This window comes from Daldinia loculata (genome assembly GCF_022478755.1).
Source record: "Daldinia loculata strain CBS 113971 unplaced genomic scaffold F4817scaffold_47, whole genome shotgun sequence".
Taxonomy (NCBI): Eukaryota; Fungi; Ascomycota; class Sordariomycetes; order Xylariales; family Hypoxylaceae; genus Daldinia; species Daldinia loculata.
In genome coordinates this window covers 175,934-188,212 of record NW_026054901.1, presented here as the reverse complement: position 1 = coordinate 188,212, position 12,279 = coordinate 175,934, and the positions used below count along the sequence as shown (strand labels likewise).

General features: G+C 48.6%; 4 protein-coding genes across 4 annotated transcripts; all 4 read right to left on the bottom strand.

Moving 5' to 3' along the window:
- Nucleotides 1–366: 366 nt before the first annotated feature.
- F4817DRAFT_367342 (uncharacterized protein) lies at nt 367–1,104 on the bottom strand (the record flags this gene model as incomplete). Its single annotated transcript, XM_049307105.1, has 1 exon — nt 367–1,104. The coding sequence occupies one exon, from the start codon at nt 1,102–1,104 to the stop codon at nt 367–369; it is 738 nt and encodes a 245-aa protein (XP_049156450.1).
- Nucleotides 1,105–2,441: 1,337 nt separating this feature from the next.
- Nucleotides 2,442–4,112, bottom strand: F4817DRAFT_205075 (thiolase). Its single transcript, XM_049298627.1, has one exon. It carries the CDS (start codon nt 3,932–3,934, stop codon nt 2,678–2,680), a length of 1,257 nt encoding a protein of 418 aa, XP_049156449.1. The 5' UTR covers nt 3,935–4,112; the 3' UTR covers nt 2,442–2,677.
- Nucleotides 4,113–4,480: 368 nt separating this feature from the next.
- F4817DRAFT_346102 (uncharacterized protein) lies at nt 4,481–6,939 on the bottom strand. The gene has a single exon (XM_049304344.1). It carries the CDS (start codon nt 6,508–6,510, stop codon nt 4,804–4,806), a length of 1,707 nt encoding a protein of 568 aa, XP_049156448.1. The 5' UTR covers nt 6,511–6,939; the 3' UTR covers nt 4,481–4,803.
- Nucleotides 6,940–7,497: 558 nt separating this feature from the next.
- F4817DRAFT_360599 (uncharacterized protein) lies at nt 7,498–10,720 on the bottom strand (the record flags this gene model as incomplete). Its single annotated transcript, XM_049306297.1, has 2 exons — nt 7,498–9,141; nt 9,200–10,720. The coding sequence occupies 2 exons, from the start codon at nt 10,718–10,720 to the stop codon at nt 7,498–7,500; spliced, it is 3,165 nt and encodes a 1,054-aa protein (XP_049156447.1).
- Nucleotides 10,721–12,279: the final 1,559 nt, after the last annotated feature.

Genomic DNA, 12,279 nt, shown 5'->3' with positions numbered 1-12,279 from the left:
TTAAACCCGATTCCTCGTAAATATATCGTACACTATGGCGGCTTCGAAGCACGTAGTCTTCTCAGTTAACTTTAATATTATTATAACCATTTAGTGTGTAAATGCCATTATCAAAGAACTCGGTAGTCGAATAGGGGCTCACTGATTACAATAGCCTTAGCGCAAAACAATGCCATAAGAAGCCCTTTAAGGAGACGATAACTTATATAATATTGGAGAAGTATTCTAATGCTACATATTATGATATCATAAATTCAAATAAATGATATTGCCTGGAAAGCAGATGATATCGCCCACCTTGCGTATCTACTACGTAAATTCTTAGCAACACTCCAGCTTCGCAAGAACCCACCTTCAACCACCTACCTAGTTCCACGAGGTATATTCCTGTCTCTGGTCAGGCGGGAGCACCCTGTACTCCGGAGGGTTAATTTTAAAGAGAATCTCGTGGGCTATGTTTCTTAAAAACGCCGGGCTGGCATCCCCACAGCTTTCATGCAGCCGTACGATACCATCGTCGAGCTGCTGACACAGTGATGGGAAACAAGCGAGGGCGGCTACTAGTAGTATGGTATGAACCCACACGCCCTTTCCACTCCAGAGCTTGATGTCCTCCCTCGTGTACCGCGGCTTCATGGGCTGGCAATACCGCCACCCTACGCATAGCCACAAGCACCAGATCATCACCCACGCGAACGCGGCTATCCAACTGGAGCTAGCAGCGACATACGCAGCTAGGAGGAACAGCGAAATGGCGAAGGTGGTAATGCAGCACGACAAAGCGATGATGTTGTCATAGTGGTGGGGGTCCACGAGCCTGCATAGCGTTACGCTCCAAGGCTCGGGGCTGCGACGGGTTTCGCTGCTGGTAAGGGAGCGGAAGAGGGTGATGAAGACGGACTGCCGGATTACGAAAATCACGAAGCTAGCGAACACGCAGATGCTGACGTAGAACAGGGTGTGGAAGACTAAGGAGAGGAACGAGGCGTGGGGTTCAGGTAGCTCGAGTAGACGTAGTATTGCGATGACGTCGGCTACGGCATCGTCGATGAGACTCGGGGGGTTGGGAGAGGGGTCCCCGCCGTATGGCCAGTCTGGAACCATTGGGGATGTTTTTGTTTTTGGAGCTAGGAGGTGATGGGTTAGTGGATGGGTGAAGAGTGACACTTGTAGAAACGAAATCCTGTTAGATTCAGAAGACTTAGTTTGCACGTCGAGTAGCTGTCTTGTTGATTATCAGCGGAGAGGACCCCGGGTCTAGATATAGGCAAGTGATGAAACGGTAGTCTTTGGGGTCGGGTTGAAATTGTCTGGACCAGCTTTGTATCTCGAACTATGCCTTTTTCTATCTCTTGTCCGGACGGAATAATCTATATTGTCTATACAAAGAGATCATCTCAATGAGCATGCTACGTGAGGTAGAATCCTTTGAAGATAGGAGGCTTCTATGATACAATCCTCGAACAATAGACATTCAAAGCATACCAGCCGTTCCCCTAACCCGACTGCCAACCTTCAGCTTCAGCAAAAAACCACTACGGCCCGAAGAAAAGGCCACACCCCGTCTATCATGTCCGGTGTTTGAGACCAGCGCTCAGCATCTCCACCATCAGCGTAAAGCCGGGATTATACACCCAATCCAGCCACCCGAGGCTAATCAGCCCATAGTCCATCAACGTGCGCAGCTCAGGACACCCCAACGCCACCGCGAGAAGCACAAGAAAGGCGGGGGCCAGATACCCTTTGTAGACAACACTGATGCAGACTACCCCGTACCAGATGTAGAAGAACCAGAAGACGGTGGTGGGGGCTGGGTAGTTGCTCATGCTCTCGGGATCGATGGAGTCGAATCCTGCCGTTACCGCCCTCATGCCTAGTAACCCGAATACTAGCATCCATATATTAATCCCCCAGCGCGCGGTGCGGAGGAGCAGTTGCGGGTATCGCGCTAGCCATAAGGTGAAGACTGTACACCAGGTGACTATAGAAGAGATAGTCAGTAGCTTGATCCTACAAGTAAGGGAAAGTAAAGCAACGTGAGCAATATAAGGTATTCGGCTCCGTCTGAATCTGAGCGGACGATAGCTTAACCTTTAGGCTAGAATATATACCGCCTCCAAAGAATAACTAGCTACAGAGGTTACGAAGAGGCAAGGAACTCTTGATAATACATACTGACGGCGGAAAGCAAGATGAAGTACAACATTTAGACTTATTCCATTCCTCCCATCCAGGCTATAACCATCAGATTGGGCAAGCACACGAATTATACTATAATTATGGAATCTTTTGATGCTTCTAAGACAGCGTGAAGATATCAAATAGCTCACCCAGGCAACGGGGGTTGACCTCTAGCTGAGGTTAGGTATAACAATAGAAAACCCATCAACCATCCCCTTGTGCGTTTTAGCGGCCCAAGCCGAAAGCAGTCTCGAGGATGAATGACAAAAGACCTCAATGCGTATTTTGTTCCTCTTTTCCTCTTCATTTATCTTTATTGTACTTGATCGTTCACATAGTCTTTGTCAACAAATAGCGTACCTCGAAGTAATCCACAGCCCAAACGCGGAGACAAAGAACGGATCAAGACAATCGTAGTATGTGCATCTCGACTTGCTTGTGTGTACAGTATGTCCAATTACCATTATCATCGTATTGACATACACCAAAAATCGGGTTATTCCCTGACGAACAAGCCAGCCATACCCATCCCGGTGCCCACACACATACTTACCACGCCGACCTGTCCCCCGGTCCGTCCCAGGCCATGCAACAACGTAGCCGTCATCCTCGCTCCCGTAGCACCGAGCGGGTGGCCTAGAGCAATGGCGCCTCCGTCAGGGTTAACCTTGCCCTGTGCCCAAGCCTCCTGCAAACCAAGCTCTCTTAGGCAGTAGACGGACTGGCTGGCAAAAGCTTCGTTAATCTCCCACCGATCTACGTCCTCTGACTTGATGTCGAGCTGGTCTAAGAGTTTCGGGATGACTAGCGCGGGGCCGATACCCATTTCATCTGGGGCGCAACCGACCGTAGTAGCGGCTACGAATTTCCCCATGATACTCGACGTCAACCCGAGCTCTGTCGCGGTGCTCCGCCTCATCAGAAGTGAGGCAGCGGCGCCGTCACTGACTTGGCTCGAATTACCCGCCGTGCTTGTGCCGGATTCGCCAAGTACAGGTTTGAGCTTAGCGAGGCCCTCGAGCGTCACCCCCGGCCTTATACCATCATCCTTTGTTACGGTGATCTGTTTCGGCTCTCCAACCTCTTTTCCTTGTTTGTCAGTTTCCTGGAACACGGTAGAAACAGGCACGATCTCTTGGTCGAATAAGCCCTCGGTCTGAGCCTTCGCCGCGCGCCGCTGGGACTCAAAGGCAAACTCATCTTGCTCCTCGCGCGAAACCTTGTACCTCTTCGCAACGTTCTCGCTGGTAGCGAGCATAGGCATAATGCAATCGCGGGCATCTTTAACAGGGCTCTCGGCTAACGCAGGCCACCTATCTACAGGTATGGCCTTACTAGCGTAATTCCTCGTCATGCTCTCCATTCCCGCGGCGATACCTACACTAATCATGTTGACGCGGATCTGAGCGGCGATAGTAGCCAGACCCTGCAGACTGCTGCTGCATGCGCGGTTGACAGTATACAGGGATGTGGTATTAGGGAATCCGACATGATTCATAGCCATGCGGGAAGCCTTGCTGCCGCCGAGTTCGGAGAGGACGACACCGACGGCGACATCTTCTATCTTATTTGGCGGGAGGTTCGGGTTGGCGTCAAGCGTGGCGCGTAGTACGACGGAGAGTAGCTCTTCAGGGTAGGCATTCTTTAGTTGGCCGCGACCCGAGCGACAAATAGGAGTGCGTAGCGAGGAGAGGATGACGGTGTCGGAAGGTGATTTGGCTAATACAGCAGAAAGTCCTCTAGGGAGTGTCATAGTTAGGTATTTATTACAGAAACAGCGGAATCCAATGTCAAGCTTGCTATATACAATATATACACAATGGATATAAAAGAGGTAAATAATCTAGCAGGAGAAATACATATACAGGCAATTAAGAAGGAAGGAAATCCAACTAGACGATAGCCCCCCAAGCGGGACGGGGGAAAATAGAGTCGTAAACGGTAAAAGACGGCAAAGGGCCGTCGATTGTTCAAGAAGTAATAATCAAACTGCCGGTTGCCGGTTCCGCAGGTGGGGTCTATTACCTCTTAGCCAGGGCTGCCAGGGCTGCCAGGTACCTAGACAGTATGAACTAGAGCTTGTTAACGTACCTCTTAGGTAAGTTTACATGATGCCGGGGTTAGGGGTACATGAACCCTTTCCATAGCTTCACCCGTGTATAGATCGTGTATAGATCGTGTATAAATAATCAACACAAAATAAACTACAGGTAAACGGTCTACTTTAATTCTGTATTTAACATATTTATTTGTATGACATGACTAATAAACATCCATCGTCGTAAACCCATCATGTCAAATTGCCCATTGCCCATTGCCCATTGCCTATTGCCCATTGCATAAGGCGCCGTAGTAAACAGTACAAGAATCCCCATTGCGACGATTCGAGACTCTTCCGTATAAGTGCGCTCGGAGCCCAGAATCAAACAGACCCAAGCGCCGCCACAACAAAACCGGGTATAATACAGACCTCATTCATTCTCGTCATCATCGGAGCCTAAAGCATGAATGATAATCCCAATTCAGCCTTGCCGTTGCCCAAACCACAAGCAACTATGACCCTTCTCATCCGCCAAAACCCCTCCCAGAAACCCTTCAAAAAGCCCATCAAACAAAAACTTTTCAAGCTGCCTGGCCGTAGCGAATCCCTAGCCCAACACGGCCATTGGCCTCCGTGTTCCCTCCGTATCTCATCTTCTTAGGACTCACGGCGTTTTCTCGGCGGCCCTCGTTACCCTCCGTGCTGGCGCTAAACTTTCGCTTCTCTGCCGCGAGCCCGGCCTTATTCAGACCCGCGAACAACTTCGATTGTAGTTTAGCAGATTTCTCCGCCGGTACCGGCGTACCATCGCGCGATCCAACCGAGCTAGCAACCTCAAAGCTCTCCCGCGGGTCACGGCGTAGCATTTCGGATGCTGCCTGGCTGGCCTGGCTCTCAAACACCTCTTCCTCATCTCTCCGCCGGGACGCTCGCGAACCTTGCGACATGTAAGACTGAGTAGCTGCTGCTACAGATTCTAGGGCTGCGCGGGCGAGCTCCTCATTGTCGTCGGCGGATATAGTACTTTCTCGGCTTTGACGCCCTCTTTTCTGAACCGGTGTCTCTAAACCATACCGACCGCTGCCGTACCGGTTTGGGGGTTCAGTCTGCGGTACCAGATCAACAGAAGGCAGTAAACCCGAGTACTCTCCGCGGGGGCGTGCAATCGGCGTAGTAGGGAGAGACGATAGCGATTGGACTCCACGAGTGTGCCTTGGAGGCGCTCGTAGTGTAGGTCGACCGGTTGCTATTGGGGTAGATGGTGCACTGTTATCATGACTCAAAGCTTGGAGAAGAGCAGCAAACCCAGCCTGGTTTGTATCATTATCGTGACGGACATCTCGATGGATGGCTTTGGGCGTCTGTCGTGGTGTGGCCCGGTATTGTTGAGGTGAAGCGGCTGCGGGAGTCTTCGGGGTTAAGGCGCCGTGAAATACTCCACCGGGACTGCAGAGCATATGGAAATGTTCCCTGTTTTCACGAATGCGATTGAGAAGCATGTCACGCTCGTCAATCAAGCTGTCGCGTTCCTCGCTCTGCTGTTGAATAATCTTGGTGGCAGATTTGATGCGTTTCTGAAGAGCTTCGTTCTCCTTTACAACAATTTCATACTGGGCTTGAAGTTCTCGATATTTGACTTGAGTTGAATCGGTAGCCGCATCCAGCTCTCGTCGAGCCTGACGGGAATTCTCAGTCATACGTAGTACCTCGACTTCCCGTCTCGTCATGTCATGCTCTACCGCCGCTCTCTTTGCATCATCGTCAGCCTGCATGCTAAGCAGGTTATATTGTAGTTTGTGATGAGCTGTCTCCATCTTCAACCTCGCGTTTTCAGCGAGACATGTCTGAACCAAAGTACGGAGCTCGTCGGCCGAGGCGTCTGCGATTTGATCCGAATTTGGAACAACATAGCCCGATACAGAAATCGCATCTCGTGCAAGTGTCCGGAGTGCCGTCGCAGGAGGAGAGAACATGTTAGCTCTTTGTGAGCTAACATAACCCAGAGGCATGTTGGAGGCTCCGTTCACCGTAGGAACCTGAGACGAGGGAGGTGGGGTCAAGGATGAGGGAATAATATGGGAAGATGGGTTACGGTCATCCATTACCTCGGTCTTGAACGAAGTAGATGGATCAAGAGGCGAATTTGGACCTTCGGTAGAAGGGATGGATTGTTGTGATGAAGAGTGGATGATACCCGTGACATCAGGAGGAGTGGAAGGAATATGGTCATAATCGATCTCTATAACGCCGTTCGGGCGCGAGTCGTTCGTTTGAGTATCAGCGGACATGATTGTATTCGATAGTAGAGTATTGATGAGGACGATAGGGTGATTGAATCCCTCTATTAGATAGAGTCGGTGTGGGAGTAAATTGGACACGAAGTAGTAGAGGCGTCTAAGTTAAAAGGCGATGGTGATAAGAGAGGGGGGCGGTTTAGTTCGGAAAACGCAACATGCTCTTTTGAACTAAATCAAAAGAGTTCGCGGACGGTCAGAAGAGGGGAGAGGAAAGTAGTAAGATAATATCACTGCCACATCTGCCACATCAGAGTTGGTGGATGTTGGTGGATTGAAGAATGAAGCAAATGAATGAGGATGTTTTACGTGGAAGTGGAGAAGTATTGATGCGGGTTGAAGTGGACGGGATGGGAAAACTTCGTTTACTAACTGGAACTTACAATGGAAGTTGGCTGGTTGCCGCACTGGTTTTGCTCCAGCAGTCCCACTGTGCTAGAAATCCTGAAGGCTGGCAGGGCCCACCCTCACTGAAAGTTAAAGGCTGAATGCGCTATGCGCTAAATGCTACCTAACCCTTGCTTCTTTCTCTGTTGAGCAAGTACCAAGGTGGTCAAAGCACCGAGAGCTACTAATGCACGCTAGAGCTTCTCTCAACTTTAATTGTGAGGTAGGTGCAACGCATTCCTGAGAATTAGATATATTTTATTACGTATAGCTCTTGACTCTACTTGACTTTACTTTTATATAGGTAAGGTATAATATACACACTAACACTATTTATTCATACATTATTACTACTTATAATACGTACGGACGGAAATGGATACTTTTCATCACCTTTTGTCCCCTTTTCCTCCCTTTTCTGAAAACACCAACTACCCATTCTCAAACCTATAATTCAACCTAACTCCCCTAGGACCCCACACGAGCCCAAATTGGTATCTCCATCGCTACACGAGAACGTCCACAAATGAACCCCCAAGACGCCCAGTCCAAAAATCAGCACAGGTTTATATAACGGCACCAATGTATTAGCTATTAGTCCACATCGTTCAAAGCATCGTCTTCGCCTTCACCTTCACCGGATTTCGCTCTCCACTCGGCCATCTCAGCCACGGGAACACGACCCCTGAGCCACCGGAGCGTTGCTTCAGTTCCACGATCAAGAACATTCCATCGCGGGACCCTAAAGCGGTTTCCCGTCACATCTAGCCTCTCTAGGCCTCCGGTGCCTCCGAACAGTCCAATACGTGGATTCAGATGCGCAATTTCGTTATTACTAGCATCCACCACTTTCATTCCCTTGATTGCTTCGGGATCAAGGTCTTCTAGGCGGTTATTGGATATGTGTAGGATAGTAAGGCTCGGGAAGAATTCCCGTAAAACCGATAGTTTTACTATTCTATTGAACGAGACGTCCGCTTTTTGAAGGTTTGGCGCACAAAGGTTTGTAGTAAGTGGCGTAAGACTAGTAATAAAATTCGAAGCTAAAGAGAGCTCTCGAAGAGCAGTAAGGTCAATTGGTTCCGTCAACCAACTCTCACCCGTGAGCTGGTTATCTGCTAGCGAAAGAGACGTAATTGTGTCGGTAAAAAACGACAAAGAATTGGGGAACTGGGTAAAAGTATTGTGCTGGAGTCGCACATCACGTATGGTATGAACTACAGCGATCTTAGAGCAGACGACCGGGTGCAATGAAGAGGATTGTGTGTTTGACCGGTCAAGAATACCCCCAGATTTGATAGGCCAGGTCTGGCTGCTCAAAGTATGAGACCGTGAGCGAGCTGGAGATTGAGGCGCTGAGGTTGGTGGAGTGGCAAAGTCGTCGGGGTCTGACCGACCTTCCTCCTCGTTATCGCCATTAGCCAGAACATTCTGTTTTGTATCATTCATATGAGGTGGGACAAGTGAGAATCCATTTCCGAATTGTTCGATCCCACCTAGTTCGGCCTGAGGTAAAGGCTCCAACTTCGCCGCCAGTGTATCTTTCAATTCTTCGGTTGTTAGCGATGTAAACTTCTTGACCCTGAGAGGGTTTCCAGTAATTCGCAGCATGATGAGACTCTCCATTCTAGCCACTTCGGGAGGTATAACCCTAATATCATTGCTAGTAAAGTCAACATGGCGCACATTCTCAAGACTCGTAAGACCCTTTGGGAAAGCTGTAATGCTGTTCTCATCCGCATTGAGCGTGAGAAGACTAGTCCACAAGCTCATATCGGGAAGCGATGAGATACGATTTATAGACACCGTAAATTGATGCAGAGACGGCAAATTCAGAGCCCGATCGTCATCTACTATCATTTTTATTTGATTAGCCGCCACGTCGAGAATTTGAAGTTGCGGAAAGCCCTCTACCCCGGGGCCGATGAGTGTCCCGGAGAGTTTGTTCTTGCGAACCAGCAGTTCAGTGAGGGGGAGCTTTGAGAGGCTTTCAAATGGCAAAGCCTCGAAGGCGTTCTCGTTTAGATTTAGCATACGAAGGCGCACCATCTTGTCGACACCATCCGGGAGAGAAGAAATATTATTTCCGTGAAGATCAAGAATTTCAAGGTTCTGCAAATTGGCCAAATAGTCACCTTCCATGCGACCGTACAAAAGGTTATTGCCGAGCTTCAGGTCTCGAACACTAGTTAGCTGTGAGATTATTTCGAGGCAATTGTTGGTGAGCTTATTGGACGCCTACAAAATAGTGAGCATTAGTTGCGTTTGTGTGATTCAGAGAAAAAGGGGAACCTACCAGGTTTAAAGACGTTAGCAACTGAAGACGTCTTAGGCCCATAGGCAAAGCTATCAACATATTTCCATGTAAATCTAGTGACTCTAACCCCCCAAATAAATGTCCCTCACTACTTTCTTCGTCTGCGAAGTCACTGGGATCGGTGTCTGGGAAGATGGCATCATCGATCGTTTCTAGCTCGTTGTCGGCAGCCACAAATCTAGTTAGATCTACACTCTCCGCCCAAGAGCTACCAGGACGACCCATTGACTCTAAATCGTACATCTTCAAAACTTCCGTCGGGATTTCTTTGAGACCCATAGCTGCAATGTTAAGCCTTCCTGTTGTCCTAGCAGTATCAATTCTCGATTGCATAACTCTGCGGTTTGCGCTCTCAAATTGACGCTGCCCAAAAGGGTCATCAGACAGGCCGAAATCAAATGTAGTATCCGTAGGGATAACTGGCGCCTCCTCAGCCTCGGGAACATTTGTCACCGACACTTGTCGACTTGCAGCGCGTTTCGCCGCCTTGGCCTTGGCAATTTGATCTCGTAATGCGGTAGACGACTTTCGAGCAGTGGATACGGGTGCTTCCTCAATAGAGTCCACTGTCAGCACCGTAGAAGCAGTAGAAGCACTTGATAAGTTGCGACCATCCCCAGATGTGCTAGATGATTTAGCGGAAGCAAGAGAGGCTTTGCGGGCGGGGCTCGGGGGTGCAGGAGATGACGGTTTGTCTAGAGATGGAAGAGATGGTTTCCTATACAAGTTGTTCATCGAAGCCCTCGATTTCAGAGGACGAGCAGCTACCGTTTTAGAGCCGTTCTTGGAGACTGAAGCCTCGAGACGTTTATCCAGATTCGGCATTGGAGGGCTTATTGAAGCTGATAATGATGATCGAGAAGGAACTTTACTCAAGCTAGACCGCGGGCGCGGGTTTAAAGTTAAAGGAGTCTTGCTAGTAGGGGTCCTCGAGTTTATAGAAGATATTCTTTTTGTTGTTCCCAAGGTATTAGTAGAAGCCCGAAAATTAGAATATAAGCCCTCATTTTGCCCTAAGCTAGACCCTGGCCGGCTAAGTGATCTAACCGACCGTATAGTCGAGCCATCTGATTGATAACTTGAGCCCGGCCTTGACCTTGAGCTAACGCTACCTTTGGATTGCGGCCTTAGAGGCGCTTCTCCCTCGAGAAAATTGCTACCTCGCCGTTTGAAAGCCGGGGAAGAAGGTAACTGTGAAAGAGTCTCAATTGTCCTCTCGGTGAGTGACGGACGGGACTTTCTCGACTGTGGTGACAATAAGGCGTCGAAAGTAAGACCCTCGTCGGTAGACCTTGGTAAAGGCGGAAGAGAGTCAACAGCAATGTCGTCATCGTCTTCTTCTGGAGATAAGGTCCCTCCCGTAGATGTTGTAGGTGAGGACTGTCTAAGTATACCCGACGGCTGTCGTCTAGGTACCGGGGGTTTCTTGAAAGGCTCGCCATGAGTATCCCGACTATCCCGACTATCTTGTGAAGCAGCTTGTTTACGTCCGAGCGACATGCTCCGGTTCCTAGTATTGACATCTCGGCGGTTCGTCTGCGAGCTGACAGGAGGGGCTTGTGATCTCTGAGTCTTGCGTACAGTTGAGGTAGCCCTAAGCTGTTCTTTAGAGGGCGTCGCTCGTAGCCGAGGATTTCGGGCATTAGAGGCGGTTACAGGCTGGGTCGAGCGCCCTCGCGTCGGTTCAGGAGGCTGTCGACTCTGAATAACAGGCTTCGTAGCAGTAGCGGTAGTATTAGTTGCCATATTAGATCGAGGCAAAGGTAGACGCGATGTTGGTCTTGGAAGGGCACTAATTCTACTACTACTACTACTACTACCGCTACCGGCGGTACCGAAGGAGCGTTTCTCATCCATTTTAACGACCGAGTTCGGGTTCGAGTCCGAGTCAAAATAGTGAACGCATTGGCCGGACTCCTATACTGAGGACAACCAAACGACAATAAGTCGTAGGCCGTAGACGAAGACGGCGCAAAAATAGTGCTACGGCTGTGGCAATTCGTAATAATAAAAAATGGAAAGGAGAAAGAGAACCGCTACCAAAAAAAGAAAAAAAACCCCAAGTCAATATTAGAATCCGGGTTATTACGTATGTATGAACCTTGCTCGGTTTACTAGACAGGGTTGATTAAAGTGACAACAGGTAACAACCAATAGATAACAAGAAGCTAATAAGCAGAGCAACCACGATCGCAATCTTGTCTAAGAGCTGTTTCTTGGTAAAAGAGTCAATGCACCATTAATTTACATTGTTGCTAAGTTTTTAGGCGTTTAGCCCATTACAAAGACAGGCACGCTAAGGGACGTCCGTTAGCTTGGGTAACCGCGTCCAACAACATAAGGTTTAGTATAGGTTAGGTACATACCTCAATCGCTACACAGCTAACATAACGCGTTCACGACGTGATGGATGAGCGAAAGCCGGGTATGTGAATGCAGGGATGATAAGCTACATATAGTGGGCTGGTGGGGTAGGTAAGCTATACCCCCAGTAAAATCATGTCCCAATGATGTCCCAATGCCGCTAGCTCCACACGCACTGCGTAAAACTTTATCACAGCCCTTGCAGCTTGCAGCTTACAGCTTGCAGATTGCAGAGAATGTATCCAAGGAATTGCAGATAAAACTCCAAACTCCATCCTCGAAGAGCAGGTAACACAGCTCCGACATCCGATATATAAAAGAAAAAGAAAATCCCCAAATCAGGATCAAGGACCAATAAGACGACTTTAATCAAGCAGAAATGTTTACACGTTCCACTTATAACCCATTTTACGCGTAAACACCAAAGTCTCAGTCTTATCATCGATGCAATCAATAAATCAATGTCTTATAAATATTTGCAGAATATTAGGTAGTGTTCCTGCATATAGTAATAGAACCCCTATAAATTTAAGGGGTTAAAAGCGAGAATGATGACGGTGATGGAACCGTGAAGAGAGATGCTATTGGATGGGATGTAAAAGATATATGCATGTAACACTAACATGTCCAACTTCAATCCGATGTGATATCTTCGCATGCATGTGCCATGTCGCATTCTATATCCTACCATCCTT

What these genes read in the sequence shown, in the direction of transcription:
- F4817DRAFT_205075 (XM_049298627.1), bottom strand. Translation starts at nt 3,934, where the DNA reads ATGACACTCCCTAGAGGACTTTCTGCTGTATTAGCCAAATCACCTTCC.
- F4817DRAFT_346102 (XM_049304344.1), bottom strand. Translation starts at nt 6,510, where the DNA reads ATGTCCGCTGATACTCAAACGAACGACTCGCGCCCGAACGGCGTTATA.